At 40.4% G+C, this 25682-nt stretch overlaps 2 protein-coding genes across 2 annotated transcripts; both read right to left on the bottom strand.

Moving 5' to 3' along the window:
- Positions 1-952: 952 nt before the first annotated feature.
- On the bottom strand, positions 953-4240 carry tex261 (testis expressed 261). The gene is made up of 6 exons (XM_079579700.1): positions 4087-4240; positions 3277-3356; positions 2559-2712; positions 2353-2420; positions 2142-2244; positions 953-1873 (listed from the first exon to the last, which is right to left on the bottom strand). The coding sequence occupies exons 1-6, from the start codon at positions 4154-4156 to the stop codon at positions 1758-1760; spliced, it is 591 nt and encodes a 196-aa protein (XP_079435826.1). The 5' UTR covers positions 4157-4240; the 3' UTR covers positions 953-1757.
- A 3473-nt stretch (positions 4241-7713) lies between these two features.
- Positions 7714-25395, bottom strand: shtn2 (shootin 2). The gene is made up of 17 exons (XM_079580046.1): positions 25283-25395; positions 23370-23413; positions 23093-23153; positions 22912-23006; positions 21736-21958; positions 18698-18795; positions 18540-18621; positions 16947-17041; positions 12678-12812; positions 10945-11098; positions 10687-10825; positions 9071-9186; positions 8901-8998; positions 8811-8831; positions 8690-8743; positions 8465-8609; positions 7714-8377 (listed from the first exon to the last, which is right to left on the bottom strand). The coding sequence occupies exons 1-17, from the start codon at positions 25317-25319 to the stop codon at positions 8226-8228; spliced, it is 1749 nt and encodes a 582-aa protein (XP_079436172.1). The 5' UTR covers positions 25320-25395; the 3' UTR covers positions 7714-8225.
- Between the last annotated feature and the right edge of the window lie 287 nt (positions 25396-25682).

The raw sequence follows: 25682 nt of genomic DNA, 5'->3' as shown, positions 1-25682 counted from the left end.
AACTTTTCATTGGCCTTACCAGTGGGTTTTAACAAATAAAAGTCTGTTTTCAATACTATAAATAGCATAAAAAGTGGTTGCTTAACACATTTCTGTACAACAGCCTTGTTTTAGTAGCATTTTAGAAGATTTTTCTGTAATAACTCTTTCTTTTGGTTTCAAGCGCAACCAAAAAAATCAACATATAAATATTAACATGTATTCTGACGTTTTCACCCTACCACAAGAATAGTATATTTTTCTGATTGAAAAAGAAATACATAAATATGGAAAAGTCAATGCATTTTAGCAGTTCAATTCAAGTTTCCTCATACTTATATAGATTCAGTACCCAGAGTGTCTCATTTCAAGCATTTATTTAATTACTTGTCCATGGATGGATGACTTGTCCAGCATGTGATAAGAGGGAGGTTGACTGTCCATATCCCGGTTTGCCTTTTAAGAGTGAATGTGCCAGCGCAATAGGTAGCGTTCACGATTTAGAATGTGATGATGTCATAATGTCAGCTGGAGGGCAGGGTCAATACAACTCAATGGGAGAAATGCAGTTTCTGTAAGAAATCTCAAACGAAAATTGACAAATGTTTCTCATCAGTATTTGATCGTGATTGGATTCACAAACCTGTGATATTATTTTTATGTCTGTAAGTCCTTTCTATTGGACAAGATCACGGTCATGTTTTCTCATATTGTCATCACTTTTTGACGTTTTCCGGAGAAAATAATTGGACATTAGTTCATATGTGCTGACAGAGGAGATAATGAACTTTGTGACAGTTTTTTGTTTCATGTCTAATAATGACTGAGATATGAGCCGAAAAACAAAGACACAAAAATATGCATTTTGTCAGTTACCACAGTCACCATAGTTACTGTCAGTTGCCCTCCACCTCAATTTTAAACTATAGGCTCTTTAGAATGTTGTGATGTCCCGTGAACGCAACCTATTGTGCGATATTTAGTGGTTCGGGAGGCTGTTGCCGACGCAGCCAGAAGTGGCACAATATTTACTGATAATGAAGGGACTCTCAGGAGGGGTTTACCAAGCACAATGATCAGTCTGTCCTATACCATAAACAAGAAGAAAATAAGGCTTGAAATATTTCACTCATGTAGGCAGGGAATGTAAGAATGTCTTTCATCATTAAAAACACGTTTGACCTGATATAAAAGTTGTTTATATTAAATTTTTTTGTCTTAAAGCCCACCCACTTCCAATTGTCCAATGAGAAAGCCCAGCCAGATCCTAAGAATCTCACCAGTAGGCCATAACCTAGACATGTGCAAGGTACTGTGACTCCTTCATTTTCATAACAACAGTAAACGTGCATGCTACATACAAACCCTACCTTTAATCTATGTAATACAGTTGGGTTTAAATGGTTTTGAAATGAACCACTACAAGTAGTCACTTTTCCACACTTATTCAATCCTGCCTGTATAACAAACTTTAATTCTGTAGAAATATGTAGAAATCAGCCCCTAAATTGTCCAAGATTAGTTTGTGGAAGTGCTCGGCTACAAACCAGCTCTTCTAATGGGTCAGTATTTGATGTTCTGGCAGTCAGAAGAGACAGAAAGACAGATATGGCCACTTTATATCCTCATCTCCTGCAGGAAGTCCGCTGGTCCATCCTCTTGGTGTGCCCTTCACTTTGGACACTGCTTAAAGTTTAAGTCCACGGTCCTTCTTGCTTGGGCCATTATCTCCCAACACATAAACAAACTTAGCCTTAAGATGCAAAGTCTATATCTTCTCAGTACATCTTCTGTCGACTGGGCAGTATAGCCTCCTTTAGGAACGAAAACACCAAGAGTATCCCAGACCGCTTTCCTCTCTTCCCTTTAGTGAAGTAATTTGACACCACGTCGTCTGAAGCAAAGAATAGGAAAATTGGTAACACATAAAAACAATGTTGTTACAATTGTGTGAATCATGTTATGTAACTAACTCCATATTCAATACTTTTTGGGGAAAACAGTCTGTTAGCAAACAAGGGGAGACTATGTAAATTCCAGACAGAGCCCTAATTGCTGCCCATATTAGTGCAAAAATTTAGAGTTGGCATCTTTTCTTTAGAGATCGAAATACAGTCGCAGTCACTATTGATTATAGAGTGAGGTAGTGGTCCCAATCTTACCTCCTTGCTGCATTGTGGATGGAAGAACATTTTCCCCCGCCGATAATGACACGAAGAAGGCGAAAGGAATCACCCACAGGCATATGGTGAAGTAAGCCAGTACCTGTGTATGCAAACAACAATCATTTAGCACATGCTGAGTTACAGAGGGTTATGGAGCTGAATTAGTCCAAAGGTTGTGCATTAATGTGATAAGAGATTAAGGGCTTACCTCTGAGAATGGATAATACTCTTGTGCAAAGAACTGGAAGGCCATATAATGGTTCACAACAACCAGCACTGCAGCACAAATGAACAGAGAAAATTAGGTAAAACATGAACAAAGCTATTCTATGTCCTAAATAACACCAGAGGATTTGAAACACATCTTCACACACAGTGTAGCAAGATTTAACACTTAACTTGAGCGGCGCTTACCACATGAGAGGATGAAGTTGGGGGAGCTGAGCAGGATGTAGGGGAAAGTCTGCAGCAAACCAAAGTACACCAGGTTTGTGAAGAGGCCCACTCCAACCATTAACATCGGGAAGCCTTCAAACAGATATAGACATGCCAGCACTCCTGTGGAAAACTGCAGAAAAAACAACATTAGACATCCAACAATTATTTGCATATTTTAAAGAAATCCTCTATATGGGAGTACGAGGAAACATTGAATGTTCATTGAGTAATATTAGTGAAAAGCAATGCAAAAATATAGAAAAGAGCTGTGGAACAACTTCTGCCAGGTCACTACTAGTAAATATATCTCTAAATGCTGCAGTATTTTACATTTTGTGCGTGTGCGCCAGAAATCCCAAACATCTTTCATCATCTATAAAACTTGCTACTCCTGTAGTTTACATCTCCACAAACACAACCTAAACTTAATGTGATTCATGTAGGCAAGGCATGTTTATTTATACCACACATGTCGCACACAAGGCAACTCAATGTGCCTGGTGTATTAGTTTAGCAGTTCATATTTCACTGTACCTTCAAATGTTAAAGGTCCTGCACTTCTTTAAAATATACATGAAGAACTGAGTCTTGAAAATAAACCGCTCACCCTCAACTAATACTTCAAAAATGGGGCAGCCTTATTTGACAAATGGCAGAAATACAAACAAAGTACAAAAGCTTGGGATTTCCTTACCAGTATCATGTACTTTATGATTCTACTCGTGGCAACTGTGTATTCTTCTATTAGTTCTGCCAAATAATACAGACCAGCAGCTGTGGGAAGAGCAAGCAAATAGTTAAAATTATTTACATGCTTTCAATTCAAAGTGAGTTAAAGTTGACAGGAAACATGTCATGACAAGCCTGTATGGAATACACATGGAGTAGGGGGTGACAGCTTGTAGCTACACCTGATATTCTAGGCTGACAGGTCACGTGGCCAGGTAGCAACTTGTCAACGTGTACAGGCTGATGACGGAAACGCGAAAATACCTAAAAAGCAGCTTACTTATTTTGCACGCTTCAGGTACAAGTACAAATTTAAACAGAAATACAAGCTCGCTCGGTTGTTCTTAGAAATATATGTGAAAGAGTCAACATTAACGCAAGGAAAGTCTTGGGAAGTTGACAATATCAGAATGTTCACAGATCCATGAGTTGGCACCACACTCGAATCCCAAACACGTGCCATTTTTGATACGATTAGTTTAATATGTTATTGAAATGTGGAGAGACAATGCATAACAATGACCCATTTAGATATGATCAAATGAATAAAAGAACATTTCACAACTTGGCTGCACTGCAAAGCTATCAAATTTGTCAGAAAGCACTTGTTAAGCCGCGAGCCCAGTTTTAGCACACAATAAAATATCAGAGTGGGATTAAATCCGCCGTAAACAAAACCAGCCTCAGGGAAAACATGTATTTTGCATACCGACGCTAGCATTGAGCTAACGCTGCTTTGAAGTTAGCAAACGCAGTCATCCTTCTTTTTACTCACCTATCGCTAAAGTGACAAAGGATATCTGGATGACCAACGACAGCCAGCTGAGCAAATAAATAAACCACATTTTTATGCATAAGAAAAGACACACGCGAACATGAGAATTGCACACAAAAAAAGGAAAGGTGCTAATGCTGTGCTGTAACAGTGGTCAAAGTTCCCGTGTTTAAACTGCAGATGTTTTGTTACAGCGACACCAGCGGCGGGGAGGGTCAACTGCACCCGCATATGAACAGGGAAGGGCAGTGAATCGCCGTAAGTGCTGCTTCTTTTTTTTAACTTTAAAGCTAGAAATACGAGCATTGCTTTGATTGCAGGTGTTTTTATTGGCAAAAAGAAAAAAATAACAATAAAGTAGATCGTTTACAGTGTGCGCGCTCGCCTCTCCTCATAAACTCGTCTCCATGGTGATGGTGCAGCCAGTGTTGGAAGAAGTTCTCACATTATTTAGCATTACAGACACAGCAGTAAATAATTAACTCATCAAAGTGAAATAATCAGATAATAATTCTGAGTAAAAAGGACAAAATGTATTCACTTTCATTGTTTTGATGGAGAAGTGTGCTCTTGCTACAAAAGAGACTGAGCTGCTTGTGTTTTCATGTTACTATGCAGATGTCTCTGATCAGAGCTACTTCACTGCAGGCTTTAGATTCACCTCTTAAAACAAAGTTACTGCAGACAAATGAACCTCATTTGAAAACACTTTCAATGCTGGTTCAGTTAAAAAATAAAATGGATAGGAAGTATAGACACAGGCTCTAAAATGTAGTGAAATAAAAAGTACTCATCATAACATGTAGGTTACTCAAGAGCAATAAGAGTACCCAAAATGTGTATCTTAGCTACTTTGTACTATTGGTACTTTGTTGGTTTTGCTGGTTCTTTTGGACATGGTGTGTTTAATGCAGTCAACCATTTAACACACTGAAGTTAAATTTACTCTCATTTTGGTTCAAGACCGTTTTTCCCTGAACATAACTTTCCATCCATTTTTAACATCAGCCCATAAAACAGTTGCATATAATCCAAGGAGCCATTAGTTAACACTGAATTTAGCATGGCCTCCGCTCAGCTTTGTTTCTTCACGCAACTATGATCATTATATTATTCACGAGTGGTAAATATTAATGCACAGTGAGCATAATCCAATGGCTTCGCTCTCACAACTGAATCCTCCCAGTCAATCATTTATAAGCCATTTCTTTTCGACTGCGTACAAAAATATTATTGTGTGTATAGCAGCTAATCTCTGTCAAAGAACTACAAAATTACTGGACGGTGTCTATTTTTATGATTTGAACTGAAATGAACAAAATGAATGTGCAATGCTAGCAATTCAATAGATAGGTCAGCAAATCATTACAAGGATTATCTCAACATACATTTTACATGTTTTATAAATGTCTTGCTTAATTGACTTTAATGCACAGAGTGTTCTATGCGCTTTATGTGGCACGGTGCTCTTCAACTTACCTTGAATCTCAATGGGGCTTTCCCAGTTAAAGAAAGGTCCAAAGTAGTACATGACAAGCTATACAATTATTGTGGGCTTTGTAAACATATATATAACCCATACATGAATAAGACATGTCAACGGAACTTAACATTTCATTGCTGAACTTAATATTTTCCCCCCCTTTCTTCTACTGCCATAGACGCATAAAGGACTTGCATAGAAAGGGTTGCATAGAAAGTGTCGGCCTTTCATTTAAAAAGCTGGCACCTCTAAGGTTAGGGGGCGAAGGCAATAAAAAATGCAGAAGTGAAAAGATAGATCTCATGGTAAAAGGGGCTAAATAAAGTAAATATATAATGTGAAACAGTGTGAAGAAGGCACTTAAATGGTGTCAAAGCCAAAGGTGCGAGTAGCTTCATCCCATTTGAACGCTTTTAACAAAAAAAAAAAAGGCAGATATGGAGTAGGGGATGAGAGTCCATCCATGCATATGAGGTCTGTGGAGGTGAGAAAACACGAGACGACCTGCCACATTTAAATATACTTTTAGGAGAGGCTTACAGATCACCTCACTGTCCCGGGACAACACCTCTGGGCTGGGGCTGAGATATATTTATTTTATAGGCTAGTATAAAAAGCTAAGGGTAGAGGGTTGCTACTGTTAAACTTTAAAATATAGTCCGACACCTCAAGAGAGAATGGGCAAGTGTTATATCGCAATAATAGCCTAAGTGGATTTTAACAGGTTCGGTCATTTTCTACCTGAATACAGCACTTAAACTTTCCTTTGGACGTGTGGCAGTGGCTCTACTCGTGGTTGAATGGTTGAAGTAGCCGCCATCATATTAAAAATGAACTGGTATTTTTCATAAATTGGTAAAACTCAACACCTGCTTTGTGCTCTCAGATTGAAACCACTATGGACTGTTCTTAGAGCTACTGAAGTGGGTAGTACATGTGTATCTTTACTTCTTGGAGCAGTTTTATCACACAGTACCTTTTCTACTTGTGTAATATTATTGTGAGGCAACAGTGCTCTTTTTGTTTACACTTCTTTTCAAGAAATATATGAACTTTTACAATATTTTCCTATTAGAGCAACATTACATATATAGTGTTTTCACCAAGTATTATTTTTACTTAAACTTGAGCAATTATTTGGGTCACTGACTATATGAGTAAAATGATTTCAAAGTAACATTATCCTTTCTTGTAAGACCTTTTCAAGAGCTGGAATCACAAAATTTAAGACCATGGGCACCTGAAGATGACTCACATTCTACATACATTTAAAGGGATTATACAGAGTTTAAAAATGTTAGATTAAGTATTTTCCTCCCCCTACATGTTCCAGCAATGTCCTAATGTGTAGAATGAGCTCAGAGCTGTTCACCCACTCACTCAAAAAGATGTTAATTCGGGTCCGAAGTGCCGTCACGCACGAGCTTAAAGCAGTACTAAGTAACTTGTTTACCTTAATAAATCTGTTTCGAAGTCCCTCTGTGGGTAATACAAGTGTCAAAGAAAACCACAACTGCAACTTGACTGCCACTTGACCGGAGTCACCAATACACACTAATAGAATCACGAAGAAGCTAACAGGCTAACGGGCAAAGCTAACTGTGGGCTAGTGCCACTTTAAACAGTATTTACAGCCAAACTTGAGTGAAAAAAAAAATGTCCATTGTGCAACTGGATGAACAAAATATCCCTCTATCCCTTTGCCTTTTCTGTCAGCGTCGTATTTACTCTCAAGGACAATTAATATGTTAAAAAAAAACGCAACTTGCGACAACACCTGTAGTTGCGCTTATGGCCTCTAGGGGCAAGAATTACTTAGTACTGCTTTAATATAGAACCTGCACTTACGCATAAGACCTGAGGTGGCAGTAGTGAGTATAAAAATGACCAACTTGCATCTAGTTCCTTTAAAGGAGCTAGATGCAAGTTGGCTATTTTATACTCACTACTGCCACCTCAGGCCAAACGTGTAACTTCACCTTCCATATTAAGCTTGTGCATGACGGACATGGCTGGAACATGTAGGAGGAGGAAAACACATAATTTTAACATTTTTAAACTTGTATAGTCTCTTAAAGTCAAACTTTTTTGAAAATCAAAAAGACAACTATTTGATTTGTATAAATTGTATAATTTAGAACAGAAACAAGCAACCTACGTAATATCAATCAACAAATGGTCAGAGAAATAAGTATTAGGGATGAGATGGAGGAACTTTCTTTGTATTGCCTCAATCAATTCTGCCCTGTTCCCTCAATCCAAAACACCGGTCTAAAAGTGGTCCTGTAACTACGTCTTGAAATATTCTCCTACTACTACCACTGCTACTGCTACTGTTGCAACATTAATACTTTCACAAGGGTCATTTAAAAGTACATGGTTGAATAAGCTGCTTTTCCTATAGTGCTGCCTCAGAGGACATGTTGCCCCATTTTGGCTTTGAACCTAATATTGGCAAGTCTCTGTGAGCCTTTACTGTAGACGACAGCTATTTCCCTGTAATTACCGATACGATACACAAAACACAGTGCATTTTCCTATTGATTGTTTTCACAGTTAAATACATAATGTCCTTCATCAAGTGCAATTGACTAAGAACGAGCCACTTTGGTGCATTGTGGTCGAAAGACAACACAAGAAGTGATATCTCTTGCTGTTATGGCGGAGGATTGTCCGGGTTTATCGTCAGCGTTGAAGCTCTGATGCGTGAATCGCGCTGGTCTCGGTTTTGTTTGAGTCTTCGAAGCACAGGCGCGGATCCGCTCTCATTGAACCAGGGAACATCAGGCTTTACAGTGGTTGGTTGATCTAAACAGAGAAAGCAAATGGTTAAGAGACTGGAAGACGACAAGCACTACAAGTGAGAGAGTATTTAAGTGAAAGTAGCTTGTGTACTTTGAGCCTGTGCAGACCCCATTGGTTCACAGCCGTCTCCCATGACTCTCCTTCTCCTCTGCAGCACAGACAGGAGCTCGGCCTCACCCACGTTTTTGCCTCGCCTGGACGACACTCTGCGGCGAGGCTTCAGCTTCAGGTTGCTCTGACCAAATAGACATAATTAAACACAGAAAGAAAAAGCAATTACTACAATTACTCAGTCAATTTGTATGAGTGCATTACCAGGACTCCTTTAAGTTCAACAATGGCAGATTTTCTGTTGTCACTCCTTTGATCCTGCACAAAAACAATTATTATTAAGATAATTTTCAAAACAAATTGTAACATGAGGTTCGTTATTTACCTTCCAAGCGCTATCATCATCCTATAAAGAAAGATATAAAGATGTTAAAGCAAAATCCCTCGGGTTAACCTGATACTGCACTACACTGACCAGCACTGGGTTGGTAGGTCTCAGGATCACCCCTTTCTTAATTCGCTCCATCATTTCATCCACTGCCTTTGATTTCATGTCTGCAGTGGCTGTCCCGTCTAAAAAAAAAAACGTCAAATATAACTCATAGTTTTGTTGCCTGTTAAGCCTCTTTACATTTTTTTACTCACTATTTGGGTCACTTTTTGAGGCTGCAGCTTTCTTTCTTTGCTTTGCTAATTCAAGTGTGCTACGAGCAGGAATAAAAAGAGCAACAACCACAAGACAGGCAATTATTTTTTGTATACTGTGACATATAGATTTGCTTTGCTAATTGTGGTCAGCAGTCAAAGAATCGTTAAAGAAGATTACATGTACTCAAACCAAGGGCTGGGTACCGTTAAGCAATACCAGTATGGTATTGGAAAGAAAGTTTAGGTACTACTGGTGTCGAAAGGAGATACCGAAAAAGAAATCTTTAATCTTAAAGGGACGAGATGCAAGTTGGCCATTTTATACTCACTACTGCCACCTCAGGCCATACGTGTAACTGCACCTTCTATATTAAGCTCGTGCATGACGGCACTTCGGACCTGAAGTAACAACTTTCTGGGCCAGATCTTGTGGCGGCGCACGGGGCGGCGCAGGCTCTTGGCGAATTATTTTCCGAGTGGCGGCGCTATATGTGCCATTCGCCTCCGCCACCTGTGATGGGGCGCCACAAGAGGAGGTGACTGCACTGATGGAAACACGGCTGACATTCACTTCCTCGTTTACATTGCACTGTCTTGCGTTCTTTCTTAAGCCTTAGGCTCTAACAGGTCAAACTAAAAACTTTATTTACCCCATCGTGAGCTTAACCATGTTCACTTCTCGAGAGAAAAAGAGCTACAGCGTCCGCTGTGGCGCGGATCGGCCCGCGGTTGGCGTGAACGCGAAGCAAAACAAAAGCACATGTTCACCCCACACAACCACTCTCCTGGACGCGGAGTCGATCTGGTTGGAGGAAAATGTGTGTGTCTCCACCCACTTAAATGCGCTAAGTCTGGAGTGGCAAGATCACAAAGTGCTCCTACTGAGCGCAAAATGTCACGCTATTGTCTCTGTTTTGATGCACAAGATCGGGCCCCCTGAGCGACAGTGCAGGATTTTAGAGGCAGTTGTGGTGAACAAGTCTGAGCTCATTCTACACATTAGGACATGGCTGGAACATGTAGGGGGAGGAAAATACATAATTTAAACACTGTATAGTCCCTTTAAGATCCAAGATTTGATGCTGTTGGTTCAAAAAATGATGCCCATTTTTGCCCCATTTCTATTTTTTTCCCCCCTTTATTTTTCCCATTTTTCTTTCATTTTTGCCCACATTTTTAAAGTAATATTATCCCTATTTCCCCCCATTTTTTTTTCATTTTCCCCATTTTCCCCCCAATGTGTTCCAAATTTATTCCCAAATTTTCACCCATTTGTATTTTTTTTACACAATTATTTTTGCCACAATTTCTCCAAATTTCCTCCCATTTTTATTGTAAATATATTGTAAATGTGCAGATCTTCCACACATTATTGTTCTGTTTTCTGGCTCTAGAAATAAATAATAATAAATAAATAAATATTTTAGGAAAGAGTATCGTTCAGGTATCGGTATCGAGAACCAAGTATCGTTAAAGTACTGGTACCCAGCCCTACTCAAACCTGCCTGAATATCGTGAAGTACTAGTCAACGTACACATTTGATAAGTGAACAATTCATTTAGCATAAGTCCTGTATAATTTCTCTTCTGTTAGGGCCTGTACAGACACATACTCAACAACAGCAGAAGGTGGAGGTGGTGGAGGTGGTGGAGGAGGCGGAGGTGGAGGAGGAGAAACCCCGACATGAGGTTTCTCTTCCTCTGGTTCATCTCTGGACACAATCGTCTCCTGAGAGTCTCGAAACTTCTTGACTTCAACAAACAGGAAACAAAACATCCTCATTGTTACGAAAACGGACACCTATTGTCTTCATTTCTGCAGAGTCTATTCCTCTATTTGTTTCAATGAGAAGAATATTACAGTAAACCACCTTCTTGTTGGAGACGTGTGACTTTACCGCTGGCCTCAGTCAGTTGTGTTTCCAAAGCGTTCTTCTCATTTTCACAGGTTTTTAGCTTCTCTTTCAAAACCTGCAGCTCACATCTCAAGGCCACTTCCTCCGCATCATTTGAACTCTGGGCTCCCTGCATAAATAAACACTGTACTCTTTGTAATACGCACCTGAAAAAGAGACAAAATTATGCTTTTTACATGTCTACATTAGTGGTTCTCAAACGGGAGGAAAATGGGACTTGAATGAATTTAAAACTTTTAATAAATCGCCAGTAATAGCCCAAGGACAACATTTATTTCGCTTGAATTTCGACCAGTGTGATGTATACGTTTTGGGACTCAACAGAAGAAGCATTTACCCCAAACTAGTCTCACTCCAGGTCTAGGCACTACACAAAATGATTGTGAGTCGGGCGGTGAAAACAGTTCTTTTTACCCGTGCAAGTCTTTATCTGCACTCTTGCTTTCTACTGCAATTAATGCATTTTTATGTTTTATGGATTTGATCTGCTTCCTTGTAATTCTATGCAGCCGTGAAGCATTTTGAATTGCTGTGTGTATGAATAAGGCCTTGTCGACAATTTAATAATGATTGTTTTTGCAATGTTATTATAAAAGGCATCGTAACTTCAATAGTTTTTACTCAGCTTCAGCCTTGTTTTGGTCTTGATTCACTGCATTTAAGTCTTGCCTTTACTCTCATAAGGGGCTTCTGAGCCGCTCTTTGTCTGACCCGTCCACTAGGACCTGTTTGCCATGGGAGACCCTGCCCCGACAACAGAGCTCCCAGGATCATTCGGGCGCTCAAATCCCTCCGCCACATTAAAGGGATATTTCAGGATTTTTGACATAGGGCTTCATTTCCTAGTTATCCAGAGTGTTGTTGATTTCTGGAGAGATATATATATTTTAATTCATGCAGTCCTTATATTTGAAGAGTTTAGTGGTTCTAGGCTAGTGCTAGGCTAGTGCATGTCTATGGTAACTAGTAGCCTACATTAAAAACCTCTTCATAATCATGGGGTCGTCCTCCAAACGTTGCCATATCTGATTTGTAGAAAGCTCCTTTGTGAATTCCACGTGTAGTAATGCCGGCCGCAGGTACACAAACTAGATCCGGTAACCTAGCAGATCACTCCGCTGCTGCGTAGCTACAACCAGGAAGCTGAAGTTCTTTTAAATGCAAAATGGTTATATTTCAAAAGTGATTCAGTCAACACAGACATTTATATGGGTAGTCTGGTGTTATAAGTGATTTACCTCAGGTTTATTGTGCTTGGGTCAGACTGTTTTTAATGTAGGCTACTAGTTACCATAGACATGCACTAGCCTAGCACTAGCCTAGCACCACTAATCTCTTCAAATATAACAACTACATGAATTGAAAAAAATGTATATCTCCAGAAATCAACAACACTTTGGATAACTAGGAAATGAGGCCCTGTGTCAGAAATTCTGAAATATCGATTTAAGGTGATAATTATTGAATGTTTAATTAACAAGGAAAGCTTCAGAATCTAGAGCGCCCCCTGGCTGGACCAAAAATAACCATCTATCTTATCCTAGCTCTACATAGAAAAGCCCTCTTTGTTGCGGGAATCGAACTTGATTACCTTTTTGCTGCGAGGCGAGAGCTTATGCTGCATTGTACGTTGAACTTTTGTGCCCCAAAGCCACCAAATGAGAACCACATCTCAACAAAATGCAAACCTGCATCTGGTAGAAGCACCGTATGTCACTCAAAGCGTTGCTGGTTTGAGATATTTGCTCAAAGGCTTGTTCCAGCCGGACACTGGCCTCGTGGCTCGCCACTGGAGCAGCCTTTCTTTTCTCTGCTTCTAGCATCTGAAACCAAAGAAAGTGTCCAATTGAAGAGAAGAAATTTAAACAAAGCATTATGATTATCTTGAAAATAGCGGTAAAAACACACACAAATGGTACAATTAGAGCGGAATAAAGTGGGATCTGAATGGCGACGTGTTCATTTGCGAACCCCAGGAGGTTGTCACAATGCGGGCCGTGCCTTTTCAAAGCAAAGTTTGACGGAACAATGCCTTGGTTTCTCACTCGCTCGGCAAAGAAAGGCGACAATGCAAACGGCGCGTTTTAGCTGGTGGACAAATAGCCATGTTTTGCTAAAAAGGGAGATTGTATGTTTTGTGCGACACGTCGAACATAACAAGACAGAAAATAATAATTGCGCTTTAGATAAATGAAGACCCTTTTTCACAAGAGAGCGCTTTTATTGAAGACAAACCGCTACCTGATTTATAATAGGCCTTTTCTATTAATAATGAGGGGGGAAAAGAAATTGTATAAATGAACATTAGGGCCCATTGTGCTTAGCGTCGCTTCACAATGTTATCTTTGTGAGCTGTTTTGACCACGTGTATTTGCAAAATGGTACCTTGTTTTATGGATCTGAAATGAAAGCTATTAAACGCTAAAAAATGAGATGGAATAGGTCTATTGAGGCGCCGCGGTTTCATCCATCATCAGTAAATAGGCCATTGACACACGCTGGTCAAATTTTCCAAAACATGCCACAATTCAACATAAAACCCACATTCAGGGGCACTCACACACACCCACACACATACGAAAAGGAACTAACATGGACTAATTTACATCAAGATTCGGCATAAATCATGAGAAATAAAACAGAAAAAGATCATCTTTAGGCTTTGGGCAAAACGTCTGGGATGTTTTGCAGCTTTTTGCAAAGACTCCAATCTATTTGAGGCACAATTTTACACTATTCATGATATTATCGAGCAGAAAGCGCCTGTGTTTGATGATACTAATTCCTATATTTTCTTTTGAATAGGTAAAAAATACTATTCAAGTATGTCCTTGACAAATACAAGACTTTGAAAAAAGTTGAATTGTAATATCCACACTATCGACACAAAAAGCTTGTCTTATTTACCTGAAAAAATAATAAACATGTCTATTTTAACCTCTTAACCCCCACCAGAACTGAGCACATTTTCTCCAGTTTGGCTTTACCCAAATCCAAAAAGCTTCTTGAAAAAAAGTGTCCAAATAGCTACAAAATGAGAAGAAAGCGAGGATCAAAATGCAACAAAAAAGCAGCAAAACCGTGACAAAAAAGCGATGCAAAAGTGACAAAAGCACAACAAAAGGGTGACAAAAAAGGGATGAAAAAGCGATGGACAAAATAGTGACAAAATTTGATGAAAATGTGGTAAGAACTTAATGGAAACCCAACAAAAAAGCGATGGGAAAAAAAAATGTGACAACTATGTGAGAAAAAAGATCTATTTACATGGGTTTTGTAGGTCTTACAGGCTGTGACCTTATGGATTTGGGTGAAGCTGAACTGGGGAAAATGCACTCGGTTAAGGCGGGGGGTAAGAGGTTAAAACTGCAATGAACAGTGATGTGAAAAGTCAAACGTTCACTCAACATAATGATACCTGTAATACACATCCCAGGTTTAGGCATCGTCATGCACGGGGCCTGAATACAGTCCCCGCAGTGAATCTCCTCAGACACTGTGAAAGGCTTGGCCCCACATCTTTTGCCTCTGAAAAATACCGTCCCATCAACAATCAGACTTGTCCACCCTGAACACATCTTAGGCCAGAGCTATACCTTGCTTGTGCTGTGTTTCACTTCACATCCCCAATGACACGGCACTTTCGCCTCAATGAGTAACGAAGCAGGTCACAAAGGGGTCATCCCGGCGTAAAAACAGGAAACGTGCATCACTTAAACTTCCACTTCTGGCTTGTCCAGGCGAGGTTAAAGGGGCAGGGGTTTTTTTAGGTCTCAATCGCTTTCTCCAAATCACCCCGTCCCCTCCCCTGCAGTCTCCTCTTACCCCCGCATTTTCTCACACCAATTAGCCTAATTATTTCATGCATAGAACCGCGTAGAACAACACGCACACACCGCCACACAAAGAGACAAAAAGACGTGACAAAAAAAAAAGGTTCAAATTGCTTCCTGTTTTGGGGGCCCTGCGTCATTACACCACCGGCGAGGAAGGTGTGAATAGTTTTTGTTGTGAAAACAGATAAAAACACACAAATGGTCGTGCATACAAGAGGCATTCAAGCTCGGAGGGGGGGCCTTTTAACATGAATTGAGAGTAAAAAGGGGCTGAATTGAGCGAACGGTCGGGGGGTGCCTTTCACAGGTAAGGACCCCTGCCAGGCGGCCCATTGTGCGCCTGTCCGGTAAATGCGGGACGTGGCGCACAAAGGCGACAATTGCTATATATGCTCGGGCCCAAAACATAAAGGTGTCAGGCAAAGGCAGGTTGCGCTTAAAGACCGCTATTCTCCTCCGGTGGCAGAGATGAGCGCTAATTACGCCGCGGGGAGGGGCTAAATGGGGATAGGGGAGATGTTTTTTTTTGGGAGGGGGGGGGGGTTAAAAAAGAAGCTTTTATTATTATAGGAGCAGCTGGGGCAGGGACGCAGTGTCTAAATGTGTGTATGTTTTGGGTATGCGAATGAATTGGCATTGTCTTACGCCTATGAAAGGGTGCAGGGGCGTTTGAGTGACGTGGGACAGGGAAAGCGGTGAATGCAAAATGACAAAATAAAGAAGGATAACAATACTGGTCAGAGAAAATGCAGAAAGTACGAATTCTTCAACTTCTCAAAAAGGAAATCCAGCAAAAATGCTGGTCTTTCACAGAGGTTCACCGCTTCATCACATCAGCAGGTGGTGGGCGAGTGTTTTGGGCAAAGGTCTGATTGACACAATAAAATAAATCTGGACTGACTTCTGTTGAAACTGTCTGGGAAGAGCATGGGTTTTCAATGTGTAATTGCTGCTAAAACGCAATGAACTTGATCCAATAACAGCAAAGGAAAAGTGTTGTTGTCGGCCAATGTCAAACCCAGAAACCCCAGAAAAATGTCAGCTTTGATGGCAGATTGCAAGTTGTATATTAACGGGATATTTCAGTATTTTTCACATAGGGCCTCATTTCCCAGTTGTCCAGAGTGTAATTGATTTCTGGAGATATTTATTAATTTTAATTCCTGCAGTCCTGATATTTGAAGAGTTTAGTGGTGCTAGGCTAGCGCATGTCTATGGTAACTAGTAGCCTGCATTAAAAACCTCTTCAAAATCATGGGGTCGTCCTCCAAACATTGCCATATCTGATTTGTAGAAAGCTCCCTTGTGAATTCCAGGTGTAGTAATGCCGGCCGCAGGTAAACAAAGTACTGTAGATCCGGTAACCGAGCAGATCACTCCGCCGCTGCGTAGCTACAACCAGGAAGCTGATGCTGCTCAAATATAAGTTCTTGCATGAAAAATGGTTGTATTTCAAAAATTATTCAGTCAACACAGACATTTATATGGGTAGTCTGGTGTTATAAGTGATTTGCCTCAGGTGCACTGTGCTTGGGTTAGACTGTTTTTAATGCAGGCTACTAGTTACCATAGACATGCACTAGCCGAGCACTAGCCTAGCACCACTAAACTCTTCAAATACAAGGACTGCATGAATTAAAATATATAAATATATCCACAAATCAACAACACTCTGGATAACTAGGAAATGAGACCCTTTGTGTAAAATCCTGAAATGTCCCTTTAAATTCCTCAAGAGATTGAAAGGAATATACTCACAACAATAAAAATAACAACAATAAAAAGAAAATATCCTTAAGAATGAACTGCCCTAAAACCTTCTTGAACACGGGTGATTTAGCATTTGTATTGTTGTACTTCCACCTCGTCCTTGGCGCGAAAAACAGAGGAATGGACACCGCTTCTCCTGTCCCGCCGCATAAAGCAGCAGCTGACAGAAAGGCCTCGGCCTCCCCCTCCCTCGTTTCTGTCGGGACGCCCCAGATGCCTGAAGGTCAGACCTAACACCCCCGTCCCCCAGCGTGGCACGACCTGTCACGCTCCTTCCCGTGTGTGTGTGTGTGTGTAGCGTAGAGATGGTAAAATAGGTGTGAATGTTTGGGGTGCGTTGGCGGTTCGCACCTGGACAGCCCAGACTTCGGCGTGCTGCCTCAGGCCCTGCTCCAGCTCCAGCCGCTGAGACATCTCCGTAAACTCCTCCGTGACCAGTTCAGACACTGCACGACACACAGCAAACATCATCATCTGCTGTCAGGCGCTTCAGAAGACAAGTTTTGGGGTTTCTCTATATTTGAGGATCAGCTTTTTCAAAACAAACTCCAGTGTAACCAGTGGTTCTTAAGTCTTAATCTGATTTTGGCTTCAATCTCACTTTGAAAATGACTTCCAGTTTAAACCACACTTTGCTCTGGTTTATTCCAAGTTAAGTATAAACTAATATTGGAAAAGCATTGAGAAAACTACAGCTTCAAGGTGCTGGAGTAAAATATGTCAAATTAACAATGGTACGCTTATTTAGAGCAGTGGTTTCCAACCTTTTTTCCTTGAAACCCCCCTAGTGCATACTGTTGTAAGGCCGCACCCGCCCAGTCCATAACCGTATCCCCCAGAAATGCATCAGAACATGAAAATAATTGCCAACAAGCATTTATTTAAAATAACATAACTGAAATTGGATTAATTTCAGAGGAGTGAAGTGATCGCTTCAGTGGGTGGAATACGTAGCCCAGAAGGTCAGGTGCTCTTCAGGATCAAAATTAAATAAGTGGGCACAAAAAAACTCCAATACCTTAAAAGTCCTTTATTGTGTGGACATGCCAGAAATCAGATTGTTTTATGCACCTGAACTCCTCAATATTTGATTATTGTTAACCATTTAATTTGCTCAAATGTCACTTGTATAACCTGACACTCTGACCAGACAAAGCTCTGTTGGGAACCACGGATTTAGACCATGGCTCTATAACGTGCAGTACTGGTGGTATTATTTAGAAATCATTTCATTTACGCTTCAGGAACGCATTTAAGTAAGGATTGAACAACGAGGAGCCGTGCATTATACAGTTTTAATGCATGATGTGGAGGCAAGAACACCACAACGCGCAGAGGAAGTGCATTATTACTATTATTATTATTTTACCATGGTCAAACAAACTGAAACTGTTCATTGTGGCATGTATCTGCAGTGGAGAGATATAGAACGTGATTTAACTGTTGCCGGACTAACTGTGCATTATATAGTTTTAACGCATGCTAGTTAGCCAATCACAATTGAGTATTCACCCAGACCATGGTATAATTTAGTTTATATGATATGTTTTTCACCCAGTTTATAATGTAGTCCTCCTGAATTTAACTTGACCTCGACCAGGTGGTACTTGGAAGGTCAGATATTCCTCAAGATGGTACTTGGTGTAAAACCATCTGTATTTCCCAGCCTTTTCTGTCCTGTGTACTACTCTGAGTACCCCATACCTCCACCTCCAGGGTTATTATTTACTAGCTTTCCTTTGAAAATATATGAAATTCCTATTCATTGTTTTATCTTTTTTCGCAATCTGAAACAAAATCCAAGCGTGTCACGTGATCATCGCGGGGAAAGGGTGTGATGTGTGCATGACAAGCGGAAAACCCAAAGAGCACATTGTTGGTTTAACCCACAAACGCAACATGATTATACTCCATTTCCAGGCACGTGCAGCTAATGTAACCCACCTCGTTTTATCTTGTTCATGGTTTTGCTTTGCCTGTTCATCCTCCTCAGTATGGCCTCTTTCTCCTGCGCCTCCATTGCCAGCTGAACACAGAAAACCATCACAATAGACGTCGATAACGGCACGATCATTATTATGTTTTCACGTTCGCTCCGGTACCTGCTCTCTGAGTGTTGCCTGCTCTCTGGTCAAAAGCTCCACTTGGGTTTCCAGCTGTAGTTTTTCAGCAAGAAGTCCATCCACAGACGCCTGAAGCTCTGCAAATGCATAAAAAAAGAAGACAAGTCGTGTTTTTGGTGTTTAGTCAAAAACACTGTGTTCCAAATTGTTATGCAAATTGTATTTCAGTGTCAAAAAGGTAAAAAAAAAAAAAAAAATCAATGAATGTCATGGATGGTATTGTGTCTCAGGGCTCTTTGAATCACTGACATTAATCTCAGACGCCTGTGATGATTAGTTGTCAGGTTAAGCCCAGTTAAGGGAAAAACTACTGAAAAAGGACGTTTCACATTATTAAGCAGATCATCATTTTCAAGCAATATGGGAAAGAAAAATGATCTCTCTGCTGATGAAAAGCGTGAAATCGTTGAACGCCTTGGTCTAGGTATGAAAACCTTCGATATTTCGTGAAAGATTAAGCCTAATCATTGTAATGTTGATTCAGTTTACACACGCATTTCAGCAGATAAAGGCACAATGAGGACATTTTCTGCCAGACAAATACATCAGATTAAGAGAACAGCAGCTACAAAGCAACAAACAGGTATTTGAAGCTGCTGGTGTCTCTGGAGTCTCCCGAACATCAACGTGTAGGACCTTCCAGAGGCTTGCAAATTGTGGAGTTTCTGACCACTTTCTTCTGTGGTACAAAAAGAAGAGCCGTGCTTTCCCCTAACAAGATCATCTTCATGCATGACAACGCACCATGTCCTGCTGTAAAGAATACCTCTGCATCACTGGCTGCTATGGGCATAAAAGGAGAGAAACTCATGATGTGGACCCCCTCCTCCCCTGACCTCAACCCTATTGAGAACCTTTGGAACATCAACAAGCAAAACATCTATGAGGGTGGGAGGAAGTTTTCATCCAAACAGCAGCTTATGCTGCCTGTCATTTGAGTTGACAATTTAGAAAATCTTAGAAAAATGTCATTTGCATAATAATTTGGAACGCAGTGTACAGATTCTCATTTTCACCTATACAAACTTTTAGCTCGTCCATAGTTTGTGAAATTAGCCCTGACAGTTCAAAGTAATAGCTGCTGTGTGTGGTGAAGGTTTCCCAGAACTGAAACAACTACGGGTGAGCCCTCCCACACACAACTATTTCATTTCTGCGAGTCATGCTTCTGCAGAAACAGAAATTAGTCAGACCTAAATCACATGAGCTTCTTGGTTCCTGTTTTGGTTCCTGAATGACATTCGGGATTCACGAGGAACAATCAGCAATTCTAATTCTTTGTCTACTACTTTGTCTCCCAAATGCTTTATTTTGATAACCTCTTGCAAAAAATAGCAAAGTCTGTGTCTAAAAGATCAAGAGCTGTTGCACGGTGTGTTAAATTACTGTACTGTAATGATGTAGCGACATATTTACCTGTGAAGTCGCTCAGTGTGGCTTTAACCCTAGAACCCTATCACACAGGTGGGGTGATTTTTACCTGAGATAATAACCGATGAAAAGTACTTAAAAACTCTATCAAAACATGACAATACATGAGTTGTGTTCTTTTATATTAAACTGTGTCATGTCTTATAAAATGAAAGAAAAGCATCATGAGGGGACCAGATAAAAATGCTCCAAAATTACTGGAAAATTAGGAATTTGGGAACAAAAAATTCCTAAAAAATAAAATAATGAAGATGGAAACTTGGTTTTTGGTCCATCCATTCCTGGGATATGTGAGACTGGTGAAGGCTCAGTGTCCTTGGCACAAAAAGCCGCAGGAGAGAGAAACAAAATATGCCATATTTTAAATGGGTATAAATGACCACCTGACTAAAACAACTATGTGTTCCTCACTTGCTGGGAGGCCAGAGACACCGAACCCTGCGACAGGAGCAAAGCTGTAGTTGAAGTCGGCAAAATAAATGTGGCAGACCTGAATGTCAGACTTGAAAGGGAACAAGATTGCCTGATTAAATACATTAACCCCACGCTACCTTCTATCACTATCGCTGGGTGAAAATCACCCTAACATGTGCCCGTAGGAAAAAGTGTGTTTTGGACAGGGCCGGATTTAAGTAAAATGGGCTCCGGGACTAAAGTTTTTTCAGGCCCCCCTAGTCAATCAATATTTATTTATATAGTGCCTTAACAACATCTGTACATGTACTGTATGTCTGTCTGTCGGATTTCTCTCTCTCTACAATGAAAGGATAAATTATTTTTATTTTTTATTTTAACATGCGTAAGTTTTCCAAATTTGTGAAAAATAAAACAGTTTAACATAATGAACCCAATTTTAGCTCCGTAGCCCTCGCGTAAGAACCTTTACTGCTGCCAGTCTGGTGGTGGGACACATTTAAAAGGGGGGTCTGGGGGTCCTCCCACAGAGGTCTTTTTTTACTTTAATGGTGCATTTTGGTGCATTTTAACAGACCAACAGGTACATATTTTTTCTCCGTGTCAACTTGGTTTAGTCCTGGCTTAGTCCTGGCTTAGTCCTGGTTTAGTCCTGGCTTAGTCCTGGTTTAGTCCTGGCTTAGTCCTGGTTTATTCTTGGGTAAAAAAAAATCATCTGATAAATGCAAAGAGAGAGAGCACTTGTGTACAGCCTGCACTGAGCACGCATTTTTCTCCGTATGCCCATGGGCCCTTCAACCTGCTGGGCCCCTGGGCTTAGCCCCTGTAAGCGCCTGCATAAATCCGGCCCTGGTTTTGGATTAGGGAAATACCCAGGCCATCAAAGATGTCAAAGACAATGCTGAAGCTACCCAGAGACCCATGACACTCAGATAAACCATCATAATGAAAATCACATAAATGTATTTGCTTGAGGGGGAAAACACCCGGCAATAGTGTTCTAGGGTTAAAAAGCTAATTATTATTATGAATTACCCTAACCCTAACTCCATTATCGTAAAAATGTATCTTTCATAAAATGTTGTGGTTATTTTAGATTTGGTGAAGTTCAGAGTAAAGGCAGAAGAGCCCTTTCTCATCACTAACTTTACTTTAAGATGCATGTTTTGAACCTGCGATCTTGGCCTGACTCTGCAGCAGCGGCTCGCCAGTCGCTCCGGCGTCACACACGTCGCCTTCGATCAGCCCCTCCGGCTCAGGGTCAAAGGTCGCGGCGGTCATGTCTTCAACCAGCTTCTTCTTGGATGGGTCTTTGGCGAGGTTTTCGGGCAGCTCTGAGATCAGCGGCAGCAGCATCTGGCTCCTCCTCTTCAGCACCGAGTTCTCTCTGGTTACCTAGGCAACATGGGGACAATCACACACCGAGATAACATTACTGTGCAGTAAAAAGAGCTTTAACATTTTTACTTGTTTTCCTCTTCACTAAGGGAATAAATGTATCGCCTACATCTGTGCAACTAGGGGAACATTGTATAAAACTATACCATCTAAAATAGCAGCTTAAGTAATTTTTTGCTGTGTGTACTTTCTGTTTCCGCCCATCTAGACCCTTTAAAGAGACTAGGTGCAAGTTGGTAATTTTATGCTCACCGCTGCCACCTCAGGTCTTACGCATAACTGCAGCTTCTATATGAAGCTCGTGCATGGCGGCACTTCGGACCCGAAGTAACAACTTTTTGAGTGACAGTGCAGGATTTTAGAGGCAGTTGTGATGAAAAGGTCTGGGCTCATTCTACACATTAAGATATGGCTGGAGCATGTAGGGGGATAAAAATACTTAGTTTTAACATTTTTAAACTCTTTATAGTTCCTTTAAATGATACCAGTCTGGTATCGAAGAAAGGTCTAGTTACTACTGGGATCGAAAAAATAAAAGTATCGGAAGCAAGTAGCAACAGGAAGTATAAAATCTTTATATTCAAGTTTTGATGCTCTTGGTCATCAAAACTGAAGAGAAAAAATTTAGCAAAAATTGGGGAAAAAAATCAAATAAAATTGGAAACAAATCAAAAAAAAATATGTCTTGGTTGTTTCACCTTAAATAAATAATACAAATGCAAATGGAAGGAAAAGGAATAAATTAGCAATATTAATCTGTTACAGTTTAACATGACAAATATTTTAGTATGGGTATCGAAAATTGCTCAGGTATCGGTATTGAAAACCAAGCATCATTAAAGTACTGGTATCAAATTTGTTTTTATGGTAACCAGCCCTAGATGCATACACAAACAATTAAATAAGAAATAAATGAAAAACCCTAATGTATTGAGTAAAATGAGAGATGCCTTGACAGCCAGCGCCTCTGCAGACTCCCTGCACGACCGCTCGATCTGAAACTGAATCTCCAGCACGTTCATTTCCTTCAGGAGCTGACCGGACACTGTGGACAAAGAGAGGCCAGTCAATCCAACCCCGCAATGGCAGACATTTGAAATGGTATCAACAAAAATTACACCCCATTCGTACCTTCCTCCAGCTCAGACAGCTTCTGATTGGCCTCATCTCGCTGCCTCTCCAGGACCTCGCACTAATCACAAATAAAAACATTTATCGCCACATAATATAACCGTTCAGAATACATTCGCGGCTTTCTAATCAAGCTCGGGTCAGGTTATTATGGCGTTAAAATTCGTGGCGTTTGCATTCATAGTAGCGTAGTCGTCTCTGATTGTCACTAATGTCACTAATGCATGTGAAACGTTGCCGTAATCAAGTCTTCACGCTCGCTCTGACAGACTCGTACCTGCATTTGTCCCTCATCTTCGGAGCCGCTCTCTCCGTCAGACTCTGTGGCAGAAATATGTAATCATAATTTTCAACCGCGCACCACGAATGGATCGAAAAGAAAAAAAAAAAAAGGAGGGTGAAAGAAAATGCAGGCAATGAAAGAGAAGAAAGCCAAGCTGCGATATTGGCTACAAGATGTGGCGCCGACGCACTGTCCTTGGCGGTGCATTAGAGCTAAGTTTCAACTATAGGCCAATAGAGTAGATGGGAGGCTAAGATAAAGAAAGACAAACAACCATATGACACGGTTTGTGCAAAGCTGAGCTAAAGCCTGAGAGCCATGAGAGCTGTACGTGTGGGGTTTGCGAACAGAGAAGAAAAAAGACGGTGGAAAAAGCGAAACAGAAGAGTTCACGGATGTTAATGGATGCTTTTTTACAATGGGCCTGAAGTGGTGCGGCGGAGGAAAACCAGTCTAAAGGCCACAAAGCTGAGAGCAAAGCAGGATATCGCACAAAGAGACAAAAGGATATCGCAACAATGAGGCAAAACAGAAGGGAAAATCAACAGTCAAAAGTGAGAGTTAAGAGAAAACCAGGGGGTAATGTATAACAAGTGTATAATAATAATAATAATAATAATAATAATAATAATAATAATAATAATAATAATAATAATAATAATAATAATAATAATAATAATAATAATAATAATAATAATAATAATAATACCAAAAAATAAAAACAATAGCTAACTGAAATGAGATTGATCCATATGAGTTTTTTATGGCCAATGCTGATACTGTATACCAGTGTGCCGTTTTCAATACATTTTAAAAACGTGCATAAAAAGTGATAATCTAGACCAGACCTGGGCAAACTCCGGCCCGCGGGCCACTTCCAGCCCAGAAGATGATTCAATCCGGCCTGCGACTTGTAGAGCATAAATTGAGTGTGTCAGAAAAAAGTATGTCTCGAGCTCATTCCTGTGCGGAGTTAGGATTTTTTAAAGAAATTACCAGAAAGCTCACTCCAGCCACTAGGGGGCAGCTTGAGTAAGGGATAATGCATGAAGAGGTGTCCATTATCAGAAATAACTGGACGACGCGAAGCTGTGAAAACTGTTCATTAGGGACTGTTTGCTTATTTTTTTGAAAAAGATTTTAAGTCCTGGGCAGGAGTTATTTCACTTTTTAATCAGTTTTACCAGGAAGCTAGTTCCAGCTCAATTGTCTATCGTTACTACGGAAACAGCTGCAGTGGACTGAAGGTGATTTAACTGGTATTTAACTGTTGCCGGGCTTGGTACTACATTATCACTTTTTAACGGACACCCTCCAGCCAGTCAGAATGGAGTATTCACCCAGACCATGGTATAAATACAAATAAAAGGAAAGAATTCCACACATGTCCAGCACATAATGAGAGATCAGGATATAAACAACACATTGTAGCCACGTGGGAAATGGACAGTCTGCCCCTGGGGAATGGACAATCTGCCCCTGGGTGGCTGTGGCTACAATAGCAGCTTACCACCACAGAGTGTGGAGTGAATATATAATGACTACAGTGGAGCAGAAACTTGTGACACAGGCTTGTAACGTGCAATACAAGCCGTTATTATGAGGCTACATTCCTGCCAGGATTATTATTATTCATTTATTGAAAAAAGTTTCCTCAATAGTATTTTCCCAATCAAAACATTTTTATTTTGGAGCTTTTGTTCATGGACCCTGGCTATTCAAAATAAACAATTTAGTGTAATGCACAATAGGATAAAGTTGAGCAGAATAAGTTCGAGTTATAGTTTGTGCGGCCCTCCGACTCAATACAGGCTTCTCATGTGGCCCCTTATGAAAATTAATTGCCGAACCCTGATCTAGATTACTAAAACAACTAAACATTTTTATTTTGAACAGCACCGTCCTACCTGAACATGAATAGTCATCTTCTTGGGTCCACATCATGGCGGCTAGTAGTGTGATCACCCTGAAAGAGTCAGTAAGTAAGTAGCAGCAAATTCCAGCACTGACCAAAAACTTGTGTTGATCTTGTGCTCATTATGAAGGAAGGAAGTGGGAATCTACGCCTGGACACTCCCCTCGGTCACGACTTTGAAAAGGGGAACTTTATCTTAGTTGTATGTGTTTATGTAGTGCATTTAGAGTGGATGCATATTTAGTTTGTACTGTCCGATAGATTTTCAATAGAAACCCTTGTTCATGTGGCCATATTGATAATGCTGTTTGCTGGTAAACCCCACCGCGGTCACATTTCTCTCCTAAACAGTATGTTCTTGTTTTTTTTTAGCATAAAGATAAAACTAGCTC

Source organism: Gobius niger (assembly GCF_951799975.1).
Source record: "Gobius niger genome assembly, chromosome: 21".
NCBI lineage: Eukaryota > Metazoa > Chordata > Actinopteri > Gobiiformes > Gobiidae > Gobius > Gobius niger.
Note: the sequence above shows the minus strand (reverse complement) of the source record. Positions and strands in the feature narration are given on the sequence as shown.